This window comes from Enoplosus armatus, chromosome 1, assembly GCF_043641665.1.
Source record: "Enoplosus armatus isolate fEnoArm2 chromosome 1, fEnoArm2.hap1, whole genome shotgun sequence".
NCBI classification, from domain to species: Eukaryota; Metazoa; Chordata; class Actinopteri; order Centrarchiformes; family Enoplosidae; genus Enoplosus; species Enoplosus armatus.
The window spans coordinates 3,264,898-3,285,583 of record NC_092180.1 but is presented as its reverse complement, the minus strand read 5'-3'; the positions used below and the strand labels follow the sequence as shown (position 1 = coordinate 3,285,583).

Genomic DNA, 20,686 nt, shown 5'->3' with positions numbered 1-20,686 from the left:
ATGATTACCTCTGACTTGTATGCACCCATTTCAGACGGTGTTTTGCCTCATGTCTGAGGTTTACATGCAGGTTGTTTTGAGTGTAAATGCAGGATTTAACAAACATCAAAGAGCTAGACCAGGACCAAAGATTTAGAACTGGGCTCAAAGGCCTGCAGAGTAAACAAGGCGGGTTAGCAGCTCAATCCTGGTTTAATATCGTGGTCTGACCTCTTGCACGTCATCGATACAGAAACGATCAGACATTTGGGAAAAAAAGGAACTTCCTATGCTGTTTTTACATGAGTCTCGTGTTTGGATGCGTTATCCATATTAACAATGACTTCCTTCCTCACAGAACAAAGAAAACTGGTTATAAAATGCTGAAAACGAAGCCTCCGTGTGTGTTTTGTGACGGATTGTGTTGCTTCATTAAAGGCAATAGAGAACAGGGATTGGGGTGGGGGGGGGACAACGCAGGTCATGGTGAAAATATCCAGTTGAATCTTTACAATCCAAAACTTGGTTGGCTGAACCGGTCCGAATGTGGAGAGCCGTACCTGGCGAGCTGGACGTGATCCTGTACAGGAGTGAAGAGGACGGGACTTCATGATCGATGAGAAAATGTTTAAAAGCAACAGGAACGTCACAGAATTCAACCCCAAATGTTTTCCCCAAAGATTTCAAGTTGCTCCGTGTGAGATTCAGGCATCTGCAGTCACTTAGAAAGAAATGATTTCCTGTTGCTCTGCATGCTCCAGTCTCCATTAAATATCACAAAAAAGCATCAGGACTCGACGAGTGGAAAGCAAATCCTAACCTCAGAAGCAGCAGCTCTCAGTCACATCATGAACAGCGCTTATTTAGAAACTTAAGACGCCGGACGACCTCACGTCCGACCCCTCACAACATCCTCGGCAAAAGCAGATTTGTTGGAAAATATGATCATTAAGGAAAAAAACGCTCCAATCAGACATTCAGTTTGGAGATGCCATGGAGATGATGATGATGATGATGAAGGTTTTCGTGAGAGTCTGGAGGCCGTTTTGCATTTGATGCAAATATTCAGTAGCAGTCAATAAACAGAGGAGCTCCAGATGTGAGAACTGGCATTGGCACTGTGCAGGTTGGCTGGTTACAGACCGGGCATCTGAAAGAGGAGGAGGAGGAGGAGGAGGGAGGAGGAAGGTGCGAGGAGTCCGTCTTGAGTGTCCGAGCGCTCGTCCTCTACCGGTCCTTCAGTTCTCTCGTCACTCGCTTGGTGATCCGACCGCACAGCAGCCCCACCAGGAAGAGGATGCACACGCTCAGTGCGATCATTAACAGGATGTAGTTCTTGGAGGGCGACGTCATCACCTGCACCGCCAGGTCTGAGAAGCCCTCTGCTGGCGCCACCTACAGGACGGAGGGAAACGTTACAATCAGGGAGTTTTAGAGGCTGTTACAGTGCTAATGCTAAACTAAGCTAATCACCTGAGAGTGGTATTAATCTCATCTAACTCTTAGCAAGAAAGCAAATAAGTGTATTTTCCAAAATGTCAAAATATTCTAATGTAAGCTAATGAGCTAATATACAAATAGAACAGTGATAATTAAAGATGTAAAATTAAATAAGACATGATGACCAAATAGATAAACATATGTTTGTTCAAATCGACCTCAGATGACATTTGGTGCCTTCCAATTTAAGTTCACCCTTAAAGAATATAAATAAAAAAAAACATGAAATGAAACACTTAAAGTCTTTTCTCTGTAACGAGAGGAAAACGCCTCCTCCTGGAGTTTACCTTTGCAGCGTAGCTCCACATGTCGATGCGGTCCTGAAGTCTCTTCTTACACTCAGGCTGCAGACGAACTCTCTTGTCCTGTAACGCCTCCATCAGACACGACATCTCTGGATGGTGAGAGGGAGCAACAAGTGAAGACATTCAGACACAGTGGAGAGTCTCACAGAAAAAAGATAACGCTTCTGTAAACTCTGCTGGTTAACAGTCACAGCTCAGTGCGGGGTTTCATCCTTTCACATCCTAAAATAAATCCATCCAGCACATGAACCTGGAAAAGTTCTGTACAAACAGAAATATTATATTGTGTGAAAGCACCCACGTCGTCCTCTGCCGGGTGTGATGGCAGCACAGTGGTGTTTGAGGTCCAGAGCGCAGGCTGTGTGGAGGACCGGGTCCACAAAGATGTCCGCCTTACTCTCCTTCAGCATGTTAAGGACTTCCTGCAAACGCGAAACAACCAAAAAAGAAAGGAGGGAAGCTGAGTTTCTGCACCGAAACCCTGAATCCATTCAGACAACACGTTGAACCGTGAAGACTCTAATTCTTAATTAGTGCGCTGAACTGAACAATAATGGTGAATAATATTTACCTTTTTACAGCCGTCCTGTTTGATTTTTAGCAAGTTGACTTTCAGACACTCTTCCACCTGACCGGTCTGCTCCTGAGCTGCTGCCTCCTCCGCACACAACCTGGAGATCTGCCGGAGATGGAGGAAACAGGACAGGAGAGGAGGAGGACGTAGAAACAGGAAAATAATTATTAAGTAAAAGAAAGAGATGGTTTGATGCAGAGACAGTCAGAGATCCAAAATAGACTACAGGGTTTTGTGTGTTTTATGTGTACCTCATCTGAGCAGTGCATCTGCAGCTGTGGGTCAAGTCTGTAGTCGAGCGCCGACTCCTGGAGAATCACTCTGATCTGGTCTTCACAGTCCGGAGACAACCTCTGGACCAAACCCCAGCCAGAAAACACACAATTTAAGACCAACAATCACCAGTGTTGCCATTAAAATATGTACATATTTAGTAGTAGAAACAATGTACCTGTCATTTCAAAAATAACACAACTTTATAGGACTACAAGAAAAAAACTTTTTATTTACATTTCAGTACACGTGCACCTGCAATGATCAGATGGTTTGATGCCCTTTTTTTATGCTTATTTTTCTATCCATCCATCTTCTAAATGTGAGTCTATTGTGTAATATTTTCACGTTACTGTAGTCTCCACCAGATGTTTTAGGAGGCTGGCTGTGATGTAGTCGTGGACTGACCTGGTCGGCGTATTTGAGTTTGAGGCAAGCGACGACTTGACCCTCCAGCTCGCTGTCCTCGCTCGCCTTGTTCAGGACGGGCTGGCAGAACTTTGGGATGTCGGCTCGACAAGCTTTTCTCAACACCGGGTTCAACCTGTAGTCTGGAGGAGGAGGAGGGGGAGGAGGATGGAGGTGCGTCAGTGAGGTGAACGTGTTGAGAGTCAGATCAGTCTCCAGACTTTCTACTGACCTGTGTTCTGTGTGATCTGCCTCTTGGTGATCATCTGTTTACACTTTGGATCCATCAGCTCGCTGTTCTTGTTCTGTTTCAGACACTGAAGGACGTTTCTGGCGTCTGCGTCAGTACAGAACCTCTGCAGGAGAGAGTTTGTAACTCCATCAACAACCAGACCACTTACAGTTTACTACGATTTAACCGATCTGCGGACGCCGTGACGTCGCTACGATTATCTTTTAGAGGACACTACACACACACAATACAGTGTTTTATTATATATTGGATGACGCCAACCATGTCAATTATTGGAAATTTAAATTCCAAATAAGTGTAACCCCTCCTCTTCCTCCCCTTCGTCACCTTGATCATCTGCTTGCAGACTCTCATCAGCTGGTAGTCGAGCTCGGGGTCGGTCATCTCCACCTCCTGCAGCCTGAAGATCCGCTGGTGGCAGCGCTGACTCAGCTGCTTCTTCTGCTCCTTCAGACACTCGATCATCTGAGGAGCAGCAGGGGGGAGGAGAGAAGGGAGGGATGGAGGGAAGACGAGGGAGAAAAGAGGAGAAATTGTCTGTATTTTGTATTTTGCCGCCTCCTCTTCTCCGTCGGATGCTTCTTACCTGAGCGTTTCCAAAGGCCACGTTGGGACACAGACGGCTGATGTCGGACTTACAGGGGTCGTACAACTCTGGTTCCAAGCGAATGTCCTCCGACTGAGAGGGAAGGAGAGGAGAGGGGGGAGCTGTACTGTGAATTTTAAACAACAACAAAACTGCAGCTATAAAGTTTCAAAGATGTTGATCTATTTATAAAATATCAGGTAATATATAATTTGCAGGGGGGTTTTTATACACTGGGTCCCACTGACAGTCAGTCTCGGCCCTCTTATTCTAACGAGAGTGAGAGTCTGCAGCTGTACACAGTGGTGCTTTGAGCTAAATGCTAACATCAACATGCTAACATGCTGACTCTCATTAGTTTTGCAGGTGTGTGTGTGTGTGTGTCAGGTACCATCTCCAGCTCCTCCACCCGCAGCTGTTTACGACATTTGAGTGAAACCCGCTGCTCCTTCGCCTCCTGCAGCGTGTCGTTCCTCACCGTGGTGCTGAGACAGATGACCACATCCACCCTGCGAGGCGACGGATGTGATGGACATGAAGTGAATTTAAATCAACCGGACGCATGGAACACTTTGAACCAACTGGCTGCTCACAAAGTGTTACAGAGAACAAAAGAAGGAGCAAATGAGCTTCAAATGCAAATTACATTCCCGGTCGTCTGGATGAAACTCACTTTTTCTTGATGTTTGGACACAAGCGGAGAACGTCCTCCTTACAGGCCATCTTGAACTTATAGGAGAACCGGAAGTCCTTCATTTGAACCTGAAAGTTGAGCGCAGGGCGTGAGAAAGGGACATTTATTGATATCGCTCACATTAAACAGCAACAGCTACATCACACAGCGTCATCTGTCTCCTTAAGATAAAATGTTTCTGTCTTTTGTAACAGCTAAATATCACCAGGGGAACCATTAAAGTTTCAGATCTTTCAGATGGTAAACTCAAAAACCGCTAATGCTAACTAATCTGTCATGGATGGGATATCATTTCTGTTATTTCAACATAAAAAATATCTGAAACTAATTGTGAGTATAATCTAATAGTCTAACTTTAGACCAAACGTCACTGAAGATATGAAACCTCCTCAGCAGATTCACATGAGTGAACCTGAAAACTGCTGCTGTTAGTTCGACGTTAACCTTTTTAATTTACACAAGTACTTACAGTGAAACTATAAAAAGAAAAATGAACAGAGAGACAGATGTTGCCACGGCAACTGACCAGCTGGAAGTGCGTGACGCCGACTGAGCACTTCTCGTTCATCTCCTTCTGGTGTTTATTCTGAACCAAACACTCCATGAGGTCGCCTGTATCGATCTGGTTATCAGCAACATCCTACTCTCACACACACACACACACACACACACACACACACACACACACAGATTAACTCGTGTTAATCATTATTATTTACGTGCCATTAAAGGAAACAAAAGAGAGGAAAAGTGAAGTGGAGCTCGGCGAATGTTGACTGTTAATCGGGCCGTTGGATAATGACACATCATGAGTTTAGCAGAGTGTCTGCATGGGGAGGGTTTGTCCTCCAGGAAACAACTTTACCGCTTCAGATCATCTCTTATGGAGGAATTCAACAACAAATATTAGGAGAGTAAATATGCGGCGCTCTTTCGTCCATAAAAATGACTGCAGAGTTCAATCGAAACCAAAAAACAACTTGAACACGTGAGCTTGTTATCATCATTTTGCACATGTTCTTTATACTGTGAACGTTTATACATATTAAAAGGATTTTTCATACTGTAAATGTCTGTTTCACATTTATAATTCTTGACTGTTGCAGTACTTGTTTTTTTCTTCTTCTTTCCTCTCACCACTACGCAGCAAAACACCAGAGCAAACTCTGTGTGTGTGAAAACTAATGAACAGATACCTGCATACGAAGCAGAATCTGCAGGCAAGAGGCCAGAAACAGGCCAGGCTTCTGTTCGTGGTCCATTTGCAGTCTGAGTAGTATTGACTGATCACGTTTCAGCAGGCTTTGGTTGCTTGCAGGTAAACAAGGTCGTGAGCAAAAGACGCAGAACGTATTGGCACACATGCAATCTGGGAACCCATCGTCTCTCGTCAGATGACGATTTCGCTTTTTATTTGCTTTTTATTTATTTATCTGCATTCAAATCAGACCATAGCCGATGGGTTTCGGAAGTCTCGGCTGGTTACAACGGAAGCCCCGAAACATTGGCCGTTGCCCCCAGAGGCTAAATCGTGGTCGGCGACGGCTTCAATAAACCTGATTCAACGGCTGCTATGTTGTGCTCGCAACAGATGACCAGGTTTTGCTTTACTTTGTGCTTGTACTCACGTGGCAGTGGGCCTGAGTGACGGGCTCACAGGCTCTGATGAGCAGAGCGTCGATCTGGATGTCCTGCAGCAGAGAGTCAGACAGAGACAGAGACAGAGACAGAGACAGGAAGTTGAGACAAAGAAACACTCACTTCGAACACCTGAGCTACTCATTCTGGTTTCCACTTAATAGCAACGACCTCTGACCTCTGACTCCAGCTCGGTAAGGTTGCCCACGACCTCCCTGCAGGCCGACACCAGGTCCTCCAAGTGATCCTGCAGACACTCCAGCTCCTGGACACACACACACACACACACGTATATGTGGGAAATACACAGTAAAGTACGCACCTTCAGTATTTAGATGGCTATACGATGCAAACCTCCCTGAATGGTTCTGCAGATTATTTCATTGGTTTAATCACTTTCTGGAGTTTGTTTTACTGTAAACAAACCTTTAGCTGTTACGATGAACCAAACAACCACCAGGGGGCGCTCAAACGCCAACCGCTGGGTTAAAGCAGCAGATTTCAGCAGTGGGGACAGTTTTGTGGGGACTCACCTGTCCAGCGTCCGTCTTCTCGCTGCACCACTTCCCGAGGTCGGTCATGCAGCGTTTCTGCAGGTCAGGGTCCAACTTCACATCCAGCGCCCTCTGGTGGAGAATCCTCTGAACCTCCACCTTACAGTCCCGAGATAACTGCAAACACACACACACACACACAAACACACGCGGATATTTGTTTAACATTAACAAACATTTTTTATAAGAATGTGTTAAAGAATTGAGACATTTTACAATAAAAAAAACCCTGAAAATTCGCCAAAACACCGATATATGTGTGATAAGCTGATATTAACTGGTAATACTGGTTGTAGTTCATACATCTGTTCTTGTAGTTACAACAGGGAAACTTTTTCTGACAGCTCTGAAATATCCAACTTGACACATTATAATAAGGAACAAACATGTAGAGCTGAAACGATTCGTCGGTCGACACAAAATTAATCCGTTCTTATAATCCATTCATTGTTTGTCACTTTTCAAGCAAAAACATTCGATGGTTCTAGCTTCTCAAATGTGATAATCTGCTGCTTTTATAGCATTATAATTATTATTATTATTATTATTATTAATGAAACACGGTGTTATTCATTTCACAGCTAGTTTAAACTTTAGTGTTTTGTGACTTTAATTCATTTTTCACTCGTTTGTCTCTTTCTGATTCGTCAACACTGTAACTCTATTTGTTGTCCGAAAGTGTTTTCACTGTTTCACAATTGCCGTCAGTAAAATCTCTCGCGACCATCCAGCCAGGTTGATATGAATCCTGAACTGCATCTTAAAACCAGGTCTTAAACAGCTCTTTGAAGAAGTGTGAAGAAGAGCTGCATCGCTTTCCAGAAAATGAAAAGAAACTCTGGTCTGAAACACACACACACACACACACAGATTACTGAGACCATATAATCATATCAAATCAAGATGTCAGGGGTCTTGTCACCAATGAGTATAATTACCTAAATCAGGGCCAAGTGGACCTTCCTGCTGAGAGCAGAGCCAGTCAGCCTTCATCATTACATTCATTTAGCGGCTACAGAAGGAGTCCAGCAGAGAGCCGGTGTAGTAAACGTGAGGGAAGTGTTGTGGACTTTAAAACACCAGAAATTACTTTTACGATCTATTAAATTTCAACTAAAATGAGTGTTTTTAGTTGCTGCTGTATATCTGAGCAGGCAGAGCGACAGACCGGCACTGCTCGGCTTTGCTGTGGAGCAGGAAGTCACACAAACACACACCCCGCCACATTAAATCGCCCCGGCCTGTCGGTGACCGACAGACGTAGATTAAATCACCTTCATCAGGATCAATTTAACCCTTCACCAGGATCGATACCGACCACTAACCTGCTCGTCTGGATTCACCTGCTGAATTTAAAAACATCAGAGTTACACCTGCTGATCCTCAGGTACAGCGCTCGACACCGATAAAGAAAGAGGAGACTACGTGAAAACGTCCCCTGGCATCACATGCAGAGGACAGAGAGGGATCCAGCATTAAAACTAAGAGTGTGTGTTTGTCCTCGTACCCGGCGTCCCTGCTCCTCGGTGCGGTAGGCGTGGCGGTACAGGCAGGAGAAGACGGCGCCCGGCGGCATCAGCTCGCTGGTCTCGTTCCAGCCGTGTGTGTGGCACAGTCGAGCAGCGTCGCCCTGACACTTCTTATACAGGACCGGGTCCAGTCTGGGAGACAAAGACAAGGTCTTCATTAGTCTTACAGCACGGCCGCGACGCGACGTCTTTCCTCCGCTTTGGAGTTCGGTTTGTAAAGAAAAGCGTGAGAGTCTCGTGAAAACGAATTATATGAAGATTAAAGTCATAATTTTAAGATTCATGTCAATATTCTGAGATTCAAATTTAGATTTCTGGAGGGAAAAAAAAGAGTCACAATTTCCAGATTAAAGTCTGAAGAAAAATATTTCTCTTTCTTTCTTTTATTTTCATCTGGAGATTAATCACAAGACTCACATGGCCCTCATACTCTGTGGGAAATGAGTTTAGATTATGAGAATTGACTTCAAGGTTGAGTGTTATAGATATTTGTATTGCTGAATATTTCAATAATGTTTAGATCTGTTTGTGTAAAATGTCAAACTAAAGTTCAACCTCAAACCAGCTAGAAGGTGAAGAGCACTATTGTAATGCACTTTGAAGCTGTGTGTTTTTGAATGGTGCTATATATATATATTAAGTTCTTTTTATCATTATTATTATTATTATTATAAGAAAGTTGACGGCTGATTCAGATTTGTTTGTGAAGTCAGACTCACTTCCAGTCTCTGGATATGAAGTATTGCAGCTCCAACAGCCGGTGTTCACAGTCCTCCACCATCTTCTCTGTGTACAGGTGCTCCATCAGGCAGGACAGGATCCTACACACACACACACACACACACACACACACACACACACACACACACGCACACACACACACACAAATTAATTAATTATTTGTTTTCATTAATCAAGGTTAAAGACCAAAATGATCAACTGATCATCATTTCAAGTTGATAATATTAACCCTGAAGGAGGTGATAGTTACAACGCACACGCTATGAACGTGTGTGTGTGTGTGTGTGTGTGTGTGTGTGTGTGTGTGTGTGTGTAACCAGCTCACATTGGGTCTCCGTTGCGGATGTGTTTGCAGGCGGTCTGGATCACGGACTCACAGGCCTCGTTGAGCGCTCGGTCGATCCGGTAGTCGGCTCCGGGGTCGGCAGACTGGATCAAAGTCTGCAGCTGCAGAGTTTAGAGAAAGACTCAATGTCAGCAGCTGCAGTTTATTTATATTTTTTATATTCTATTTTTTATATTACGCCAGAAAGCAGCCGGTTCAACTTCACACAGTATCAACAGGCTGAACATCATCTAGTCAATTTGCACAAACATGGAAGAAGAGCTTCACACAGCCGCGACTGAATTTAACAATCCAATAAAAACTGGACCGTCACAATAAGAACTCAGTTATGAGTTAGTGACTCGGCCACGGTCCTGCCTCTCGGCTCTTTGTGTCTCTTTAACACTGAAGCGGCACGGCGGCTGCGACTGTCCAGGTCTTACGGCGCTCTGGCAGACGCTGTCGACGGTGGTGCTGCGGTCGCCGCGTCCGATCCTCATCAGGCAGTGCAGCGTGCGGCCTTTGCGGTGCAGGCCGGAGCAGTGAGCCTCGATCTCCGTCCGGCAGTGCAGCACGATCTCCGGACTCAGAGAGAAATCCTCCATCAGCATCCGCCGGTAGTCCAGCATCTCGCCCTGACACTCCCCGCTGACTGGACGACCTGCACAGAGAGATCAAAGTGTCCCTGATGTCTCTGACGCTCGGTCCTGGTCCGCTTCATTAAGCTACTGAGTCGGAAGACCGAGATAATGTCTCACCTCGGTGCACAGCAGCCTCCAGGCAGAGCAGCAGGTACGAGAGCCGGGCCTCGCGGGCTCGCGGCAGGTTGGTGTCCAGGCTGCAGCGCTGCTTTCTCAGGTCCAGCTTACAGGCTTTAGCCAGGGAGTAACTGACTCTGTAGTCCTGAGAGATCAGCTTCTGACGGGTGGTCAGAGCGTCACGGCACTGAGGAGGGGGAGGAGAGGGGAGATATTAGTGAATCATACCCTCCTAACTCGTCTCAGGAGGTGAGATATCAGGTTGGTCGCACCTTTTCTGACATGGCCTCTTCAAACTTGTGGTTGAACAGACACTTGTAGACTTTCCCTTCTCCTGCCTGAGTCTGTGCAGGAACAAAAAACACAACGGCCAATTAACCAGCAATAATTACTTCACCCACCTCGATGTTCATGATTTTTCTCATGAACTACTGCACTTATTGTAACTGACATGTTTTTATTATTAAAATCACACATTCAGACATTGAGTACTTTCTAATTCAAGTCTTTTTTAACAGCCTCAGTGTCAGTGCGAAGTTAAAATACAGTTTCCATTCCAGAGTTTGTGTTTCTGATTTGCTTAAACATTTCAGATGGAAACCGAGATGCCAGTGAATGACACCGACTTTGAACCCTGACAATGAATCACTTCGCTGTGATTTGAACGTAGAAACTGTTGCTTTGTGGTATTTTTTTTTTTATCCTGCAGGAAGCAGAAGAGTCTCCTCACGTTCTGACAGAATCTCTCGCGGTCGTCTCGGCAGGAGAAGTAAAGATGTCGGTCGAGGTGAAAGTCGTCCGACGACAGCTCCGCCACCCGCAGGATCGACCTCTGACACTCCTCTTTGATTGGACGAACGCGATCCTGCTGCTCCGCCTCCCTCACCAACGCCTTCTCCAGGCAGGCGATCACTTCACCCTGAGAGTGGACGTCCTGAGGAGAGTAAGAGGTGTGACAGCTGTGGTGAACACTTATTATTAACTATTAATGTTGCAGCTGGTAAAGGCGGAGATAATTGTAATTACTTTATACACTGCTGAGCGGCTTAACCTGTAACAACAGATCATAATTTACTAGCTGATTTATATATATATTGTGTTAATAATCTAAATCTGCAAAGAAACTAGAGCTGTCAGAGAAATGTAGTGAAGTAAAAAGTACAATATTTAACGTAATTAATGTAATGGAGTGGAAGTATAAAGTAGCATAAAATGAAAATACTCAAGTAAAGCACAAGTACCTCAAAATTGTGGGTATTCGAGTAAATGTACTTAGTTACTTTCCACCACTGGCAGAAACCAACACACACACACACACACACACACACACACACACACACACACACACACACACACACACCTTGTGTCCCACGTTGATGCTGCCGCAGTGCATGTTGTTGATGTCTTCTTTGCATTTGTCCATGAAGCCGCAGATCAGTCTGTAGTCGCTGAAGATGATACTGGTCATCTTGGTGATGTACTGGTTACACTGGTACTCGCTGATGTTGCCGCGGTGGTCCACCAGGCAGGACACCAGGTAGCCCCTCCCTCGCTCCTCCTCGTTACACTCCTTTATCTGGAGGTATCCACCGTGTGACGGATCAAAGGGACACACCACGACTTAGAGATGGGTCAGGGTTAGATGAGATGCACATATGTTGACTGTTCGCTTGAGCTTAAGTTCACACTGTAACAAATATATCAAGACGCTTTCGCATTGAAAGGAGCCAGTTGGAGGCATCTGATCAGGATGCCCCCTGCACGCCCCCCTGAGTGCCTCCCTGTGGAGGTATTCTGGGAACGTACACCCATCCAGACCCTGAACAGGCCGGAGGGATTATATATCCCATCTGGCCTGGGAATCAGCCACTGAGGAGTCTTTAGATGGAAGGACGCAGCTCAATTATTATATTATACCGAAGATAAACAAAGACCAGGTAAAAAAATACTGAAGAAGAATGCGTTTAGAGTCGCATCGTGCACCAATCTGTTCCTGTTTCAGTAACTGATTCAAATCACTTCTCCTCTGCCAATGACGAAAGCCATGAAGCCGCCATTAAAGCCGTAAACTAAACCACTCCTGTAGATGTTTCAAATTAAAAGCCTACCAGCTACAAGACAGATTATGCGCCCTTTGAGCCACTGGATGGCTTTTATTGTGAAACATCTGTCAAAGAAGACTCAAAAAAGGCTAAATGGAAGTAATAACAAAGCAAATCAAAACAGAAAAAGGGAGGTAGCCTCCTAAAATATCATAAAATATACTTTTTTAAATATAATTATAAAACAGGGGAAGGTCTCTAATATAAGCCTGTTTCAAATAAAGCACTCTGCAGTTAGCTCGACAGGAAGCTGAACCCTGAGCCCCGCCTCATCTGCACACTGACCTCAGCGATGGTGCTCTTGCAGACCTCCGTCGCCACCGACTCAAACTTTGGATCTGTGGTCAGATTGAGTTTATAGTTCCACAGGAGCTGAAGGAGAGAAGAACAAAGACACCATCACACGACCAGAATCAGAGTCAAAAAAACGAAACGTCAAACTGATGACGTTCAGTAAACATAACACACACATATAATATAATAAAGTATTACGTACATAGAAGCAAAACAGGTTTATATATATATATATATATAAAAAGCATTTGGAGCATCCGCCGTGATCATTTAGCCTGAAACATAACCAAGCTGAACGTTTTGAAAGACAGTCTGCGCTACAAACTGAGGGAGAGAGTCTGACAGAAGTGGCCATTTAGTAAGCAGAGAGGGTCTCGTGAAAAGAAGCTTTATTTATGGAGCTTAACCAAAAGAAGGGACAACAAGTCAGCATCTCTCGGCCTCTGATGCTTCGATTCTGACATTTCTTTTTAAAATCTGTCTCTCGGGAGTCCCCCAACTTTAAGGAAGTACAAAGCCAAGTGACCCTTAAAGTATTAGCGCATTACTGACCGCGCAGATCGGCTCACAGCGTCCCTAAAACTAACAATAATAAGTCATTTGGGATTTCTTTAATTATGTAAAGAAGTTTCCGAATGCCTCTCTGGTCTTCAGATTCTCTTTTGTCTGTTTACTGTTTTCCTGCCAGCGAGGCTCCGGCTGCAGCTGCCGCAGATAACAGCTACTGACAGTCAGACCGCCCAGAAAATAACACCACAACAAGAGTGTGTGTGTGTGTGTGTGTGTGTGTGTGTGTGTGTGTGTGTGTGCGACATGTTAATTGCAGCCAGTGCTTTCCAGCGCTGTAATAAAGACAGGCCAAGTGGTCCATTAACCTTGTGGCGTTTCATAAACCTGTCTGCCGTTAACTGCTGTGAACTCTGAACGCCGACGGTTCGTCATCATCCAGAAGATGCTCAGACGAGCTTCACAGTTTTCTGACCAGTAAAAGACGAGAAACGGCAGACTGAATGCTGGAGGGAGGTGAAGGTCGTCGCTTACGGTTTCCACAAAGAACTGAGGGTTCTTCGAAGGTCTTTTACTTTTCAGAGTGAAGACGGCAGCAGGTGAAGAGACATTATTGATGTTCAATAGAGAAGAGACGACCTCAGATTTATTCAGCTACTCAGATCTTTTACTTAAGTACAAAAGTATTGCACCAAATATACTTAAAGTACCAAAAGTAAACATACTCATTATGCAGAGCGGCCCATTTCATAATAACATATATTATTATTACTGGAGTATAATGATTGATGCATTGATGTGCTGCAGCTGGTGAAGGTGGAGCTGATTTTAATTACTTTACATACTGCTGAGTAGCTTAATTAAAAAAGTATTTTCTTATCCTATAATAATACATCATAATTTATTTTGCATAATGAATCTAAATCTGCAAAGTAACTCGTGATTTAAGTTATCAAATAAATGTAGTAAAATGTACAATATTTGCCTCTGAAGTGGATTAGAAGTAGAGTACAAGTACCTCAAAACTGTACTTTAGGAATGTACTTAGAATGTACTTTCCACCTCAAACCAAACATTAAAGCATTAAAGGGAAACATACTTACATGGTTACAGTCAGGAGCAATCTCATTCTCCTGCAGAAAGACAGAGAAAGACGTCAAAGTCGGTCTCCTGCAGGTCAATTAAAACATTTATGAACGCAGCTAAAATAAAACATGGAGGCAGCTAACCTGACTCGGTCCAAAGAGAAAAAACATAAAATATATTCTATCTAGTTAGTTTAATCTCAAACAGAGGAGTAAAAACATTTTACCACACATTTTTACAGTTCTGTTTGTGCACACATACAACAAGCAAGATACAATGGGTTAATAACTGAGTTCAAGAGGCAGCTGTAGGCATATTTTTGTACTTTGGACAGATCGGGGGAGGCAACTCAAAGGCTGGGTCAGTATAGGGCTCAACTAAAAACTCCAAATCGTCTTATTTACAAGTTGTCTTCTTATTAAACAGCCTTTTTTGTTGACACAGTTAAGACACAGCACACCTGCCAATTCAACTCCACACAGGGTTAACCTGAAAGGTCTATGCAGGGTTGCCAGGTCTGTGTGTTTCCAGTAAAAAAGAGGCCTATTTTGATGAAAAGTGAAAGAGCGATACAAGGGGATACACAAGCTTATGAACTGGCAACCCTCAGCCGGCTGCAGTACGTCCGATTTTATATTTAAATTTCAGGAGTGAGGTTGTTCATCTGTGATCATGGAGGAAATGTTTTAACAAGAGCAGAAACAGAAAAATCCAAATGATTCAAGTCCTGTTTTGGGGCAAATTACTGCATACAAGCACATAAATACTGTTACTGAATCAAGCTCTTGTGTGCATATGAGGGAGAACAAATTGAAAACACATGTAAACGTGCTTTTTGGCTCACCAATATTTAAGCCAAAGCTGTACGACTTTTCTGAGAGATTAAATCGATATCATGTAAATGCGTAAGATGACAAATACAGCAAGTGCATTTCCTGGACTGTTCCTTTAGTTTGCATCAAAAAGTCGAGACCAACCAGCCTCTGATTCAAGTGTGCACAAGGAAAACGATACCAGTATCACACCAAAGTGACGAGCAAAGTAACGCCTTTCTCCAAACGGCGGCAGTTTTGATACGAACACAGCAGCAGGCGCTCTTCAGACTCTCCCACAACATCCCCGACTATCAGAGGAAACGCAGCAGGAGAGGCTGCTCTTACAGCTTCACTTCGCAGTAAAAAGACATACAAAGCACTTCATGTTAACTGAGCTCTGCCCACGGGAGCAGAGACAAAAACTGACTTCAAACCGTCATTTCCACTTAACGTCTCAGAGACAGAAGAACAAGCGTAATGAGGAAACACACCCTCAGTAGATAAAAAATACCAATTAGTAAGACTACGACTTATTCATTAATGACGAGCTGTTCCATTCGCATCAAAGGCTTTTGAAACAAGACCAGATTAATCAACTCGACTGATCAAACTGAAGAGATAACGCAGGCTAATTGTGTCTGAATAAGGAACGGGGATAATGTGACAAAACGGTTTAAATCACAGAAAACACGAACCTCTGTACACGTCAGCTAACAGAAGGTTTATTGTGGGTTTACTGGAACCAAGTTGCTGGTTTTACAAAATGTCTTGGTCGACCAACTTTCTTAAATCTGTGAATAAAAGTCTTTTAAACAACTTGATGATGATGAACCCGCAGAGAATGATCTACAGCTCTGCAGCGCTACCGGAGCTTTTAGCCTCTTTTAGCTCAGTGTTTTGGTTTTTACGGCACATTTACTGTTTTGGTTCAGTCTCTTTTATCAACGTCGTTTCCAGCAGCAAACAGCAGACAGACAGTTAGAGACCAGCTGGTGAAGACAGTGGAGCAATTAGCAGCTAAAGAGTCGGTGGAGACCCAAAAACTGAGCTAAAGGACAGTGAATCTTCTGGACATATTGAAATATCAAACATGAGTGCTAATGTTTCTCCATGTCCGCTGGATATGTAAAAACTGTTAGCTAACACATTAGCCATATCAACTTTATAAGGTGGTAATGTGATAATGCTGTGTCTACATAATAACGCTGCAGCCCCCAGGAGGCCAAAAAAAAAAATCAGTTCCAGACCACAAAGATCACATCGCAATGAAATATAACCCTCAACAGCAAAGGTCACATAACGCACGAGTCCCGAGTCAAGTTCAAGTCCTAAACTTTGTGTTTCGAGTCCTAAACAAGTCATTGTGTGTGCGTTCAGCAAATTTAATGCCATTTAAAAATGTTTTAGACAGATTGACAGCTAGTATAATAAATAAATGCTTGTATTTATTACTTTTAAATACATTTTATAACATGGAGGGCAAACTGATCAGGCGTGGTATGTCATTACAATCATTTGTGATATGATGTAATGTTATTATAATGTTTTGTGTATTGCCGTTTGTTTTTGTTGTTTGAGTGTTTAGATCCTAATTTCACAATCTGAGGAATCGCCTGTCTGCTGGTCTCCTAGAAGCCTGAAGAGTTGACACTGTTTAAAAAAAAAAGCTGATTATTAGAAAAATGTCTGAAAAATAAACATGAATAATTGATTAGAATAAGTAAAACAACCTGCTTCTGTTTTATACAGTGATTGGACGAATGAATGCTGGGAGTTAAATAACATTTAGCATTAAAACATTATTGTTTATTTGTGTTTGTTGTCATTGTCAAAGGTTACTCTTTATTTAGTTTTAGTCCCGTTTTCATCATCAAATTCGTCATCGACGAATATTTTTCATCATAGTTTTTGTTAACGAAATGTTTCCTACTCAATAAATCTCCTCACGACCCGTCCATTCATCTCGTGAGCCCTTGTGAGGGTCCCGACCCCGAGGTTGGGAACCACTCATATAAATAGTGATATTGTGATTAAAAGCCACGGCGTCCTCACACACTGTCGGTCCATGCAATGTCCTCACACACCGTCGGTCCACGCAATGTCCTCACACACCGTCGGTCCACGCAATGTCCTCACACACCGTCAGTCCATACGGCGTCCTCACACACCGTCAGTCCATACGGCGTCCTCACACACTGTCGGTCCACACGGCGTCCTCACACACACCGTCGATCCACACACCATCTGTCCACACACCGTCGGTCCACACACAATCTGTCCACACACCGTCTGTCCACACAACGTCGGTCCACACACCGTCAGTCCACACAACATCCTCACACACCGTCGGTCCACACAACATCTGTCCACACAACATCCTCACACACCGTCGGTCCACACAACAACTGTCCACACAACGTCCTCACACACCGTCAGTCCACACAACATCCTCACACACCATCAGTCCACACGACATCCTCACACACCATCAGTCCACACAACGTCCTCACACACCGTCTGTCCACACAGCGTCCTCACACACCGTCGGTCCACAGTCAGTAAGTGACAGACTGACTCAATGGCCATGACTGGAAGGCTGACAGGCCTGTTTGTGGCAAAGTGACTTCCAGTTAGTTTGTAACTGCGGTGCCGTTTCTCAGACGTCTCTCAAGTGTCGGATTTCAGGGCTTAGACCACCACAAATAAATACTGAAACCGAACCACACGCTGCTTCACTGTCGGTGCTGCTGACAGGCTGTGTGTGTGTGTGTGTGTGTGTGTGTGTGTGTGTATGTATGTGTGTGTGTGTGTGTGTGTGTGTGTGTGTGTGTCTTCCTCTGGAGAAGAGGCAGATTTATAAGAGTCATTTACCTCTTCAGGAGGCCACAGCTGTTATAGAGTTGAGGCGATGTAATTATCTCAGTAAAGAGGACATCGCTCAGGGCCCGTGGAGGAAGAGTGTGTGTGTGTGTGTGTGTGTGTGTGTGTGTGTGTGGTTGACGTCAGCATGGTGGAGAAGGGGCGGGGGTTGACGTCAACATGATGCTGGGGTACCGGGTTAAAAAAAAAAAACATCTGACCACCATTAGACCAACATGTTCATCCTTTCAATATGTTTTCATGCACATTGATAATATTATACTTTAATAATATGTGTGTAATATGTAATATATAAGGACATTTCAAAGTGTTTATTAATGCACAGTATTTGTAAATAACTTCTCCTGATAGAAATGATGAAACATCTTGTGAGCTTCATAAAAGAAATAAAATAAGATGGATGTAATTTTTCTGCGTAGTCGTTTCTGTTTCCTGTTTGGTGCAGTGATTGATGAATAATCCAACTCTGTTAATGAAGTGTGTGTGTGTGTGTGTGTGTGTGTGTGTGTGTGTGTGTGTGTGTGAGATTGAGACAGAGAGAACTGGACAGATTAAACTGGGTCAACAGACACATCTGATGTCTTCCTCTAACAGATCAGAGTCCAAAACGATCATCAATTCATCTGCCAAATCTTTTTTTCTCAATTAATCGATTCATTGTTTCATCCAACAGTTTGATTTACGATCACATGAGACAAAGCAGAGCAGCAAACCTGGAACCAGAGGAAAGTTTATCTTGAAAAATGACTTAAATAATCAATGAATTATCAAAAGAATCACAAATTAGCCTCAAGGGGCTTCACAGTTTGTACAGCGTACAATACAAAACAAACTATCCGTCCAAGACTGCACAACTTAATGCTGTCGATCCATTAATCGATTAATCAATGAATCGTTCCAGCTGTAGTTGAATTACGTCACACCCTCTCCTGTCCGCCTGTCTGTCTGATCTGAGCAGCAGTTTAATACAACACACACACACACAGATTTATGTGATATCAGATTTAGCAGCGACAACAAACACACTCCTCCAAATGAACGTGTGGCTGCAGGCGGCAAATCTGGAAAACACATCACATCACGACGAAACAAAACAAAAGCAGGAAGAGTTTTAACTTCACCCTGCGAGTCACCTGACAGCCGGATGACTGAGCACACACACACACACACACACACACACACACACACACACACACACACACTTAACTCAGGTTGATAATTACTTCACTGAGGCTGCAGAGGAGGGAACACCTCCAACCACGTCAGTTTGCTATTAAGACTCTGTTATTAAGACTTAAGTGGAGTAAATCGGACGGATTTCAGGCCAACATAAAGAATATAATCACATAAAACAGAAATGATTTCCATTATAGATTCATCTTAAGCCCAAACGGACGTCTTCAAACAGTCCAAAACCCAAAGTGATTCATTTTGAAATAATACAAAACAGAGAAAAGCTCAATAATCGATTAACTGGTTTGTTTTTGCATTTAGATCTTCATGTTAGGGATTCAGATTTACAGAGAATCTTATTTAAGAGTTAACTGAATAAATAAAATATGAAAAGTCACAATATTTAACAAACATTCATCAGGGAACTTTGACTGCTGACACCAGTTTTATCCAGTAAATCCAGACTACAGCCAGGTCTTTAATACTTGAACCAACATCTGGACATAAGACATCTCTTCTTTTGCTGTTTACATCATTCACTTCAGTAATGCATCACACGCGCCTGTTGTCGCGTGTTCTGCAGGTAAAAGCACATTTTGCACACAGATACAGCTGCACAGGAAATACTTCAAACTGCATATTACTACATGTGTGAAAGTTACTGCTCTGTAATCTCGCATCATTTAAACATGTTTCTGTAGTAAAAATACTACAAGTAGTTTCTGGAGTGTCAGACAGGTGAAATCAGGTGGAATCAGGTGGATTTCTGGTGAATTAAGTCAATCTGGTTTCAGATGTTCCCCTCTGCATCAGTGTCATGCTGACAGCCGGTGGAGAACTAAGCCACCGGGGCGACACACCCAGCAGATGCCTATCACCTCACGGGACCGGGGTGCACCTTGCCAGCTCTGCCGGCGGCCGCTTACCTCTCTGCGGTCCTGCAGGCACTCCAGCACGGCCAGGTTGTTGGTCCAGGTGTGTTTCGGGCAGAGGCGGGTCAGGTCCTCCCGGCAGGCCTCCTCCTCCGACAGCTTCCAACCGGTCGCCCTTCGAGGCTGTGAGGCCCCAGCGGCGACGGCAGCGGCGGCAGCAGGTGCATCCTTGGCCGGGGGATCGGCGGGTCTGAGGACGGGCGGGTTGGGCGGCTCGGCCGGGCCGCTGGCAGCCTTCAAGCCGAGGACGGAGCCGAAGCCGCAGAGACACAGCAACAACAACGGCAGCAGCAGCAGCAGCTGAGTGCGACTGTACGCCGCCATCTTCACACCACTGTCAAGCTAGACTAATGACATCGCATCACTTCCGGTCAGTTAGTTCACAATAAAAGTCGTTTTGACCAGATTAAACATACAACTTCCGGTCATTTCATAAAAAAATGAAAGCTTTTTAGACACAATGACATTTTATATTTCCCGCTTGTGTAGCCATTGTATTTCGCTGTGATTGTTCATGGCGTGATTGCATGTGACAAATACATTGATTGATTGATTGATTGATTGATTGATTGTGGCACTGTAAGACATTTAAAAAAGATTTTAATGAATTTGACTTGAGTTTGGCAGTGGAAAAAGTACTTAAGTAAAAGTAGCAATACCACTGTGTAGAAATACTCTGTCACAAGTAAAAGTCCTGCATTCAAAATCTCAGCTTTAATTTAAGTAAAAATACAAAAGTATAGGCATTACAATATAACCCACTTAAAGTAAAAGTACTCA

At 43.8% G+C, this 20,686-nt stretch overlaps 1 protein-coding gene across 1 annotated transcript; it reads right to left on the bottom strand.

The window, feature by feature from the left end:
• Positions 1–1,071: 1,071 nt before the first annotated feature.
• Positions 1,072–20,230, bottom strand: LOC139286645 (Golgi apparatus protein 1-like). Its single transcript, XM_070907520.1, has 27 exons — positions 19,901–20,230; positions 14,124–14,153; positions 12,505–12,591; positions 11,478–11,693; positions 10,848–11,051; positions 10,390–10,461; positions 10,118–10,304; positions 9,803–10,020; positions 9,360–9,481; positions 9,013–9,114; positions 8,272–8,425; positions 8,090–8,107; positions 6,744–6,881; positions 6,389–6,475; positions 6,201–6,263; positions 5,099–5,212; positions 4,552–4,640; positions 4,270–4,387; positions 3,879–3,971; positions 3,620–3,757; positions 3,272–3,395; positions 3,040–3,182; positions 2,610–2,711; positions 2,356–2,463; positions 2,086–2,206; positions 1,767–1,873; positions 1,072–1,374 (listed from the first exon to the last, which is right to left on the bottom strand). The coding sequence occupies exons 1-27, from the start codon at positions 20,228–20,230 to the stop codon at positions 1,207–1,209; spliced, it is 3,453 nt and encodes a 1,150-aa protein (XP_070763621.1). The 3' UTR covers positions 1,072–1,206.
• Positions 20,231–20,686: the final 456 nt, after the last annotated feature.

Bases quoted from the DNA above. Each gene is read 5' to 3' on its own strand.
- LOC139286645 (XM_070907520.1), bottom strand. From the start codon at position 20,230: ATGGCGGCGTACAGTCGCACTCAGCTGCTGCTGCTGCTGCCGTTGTTG. The intron at 11,052-11,477 runs GTGTGTGTGTGT...TACTCTCCTCAG, and splicing joins GCATCAACGTGGGACACAAG to GACGTCCACTCTCAGGGTGA. The intron at 2,464-2,609 runs GTACACATAAAA...CATCTCCGGCAG, and splicing joins AGATGCACTGCTCAGATGAG to ATCTCCAGGTTGTGTGCGGA.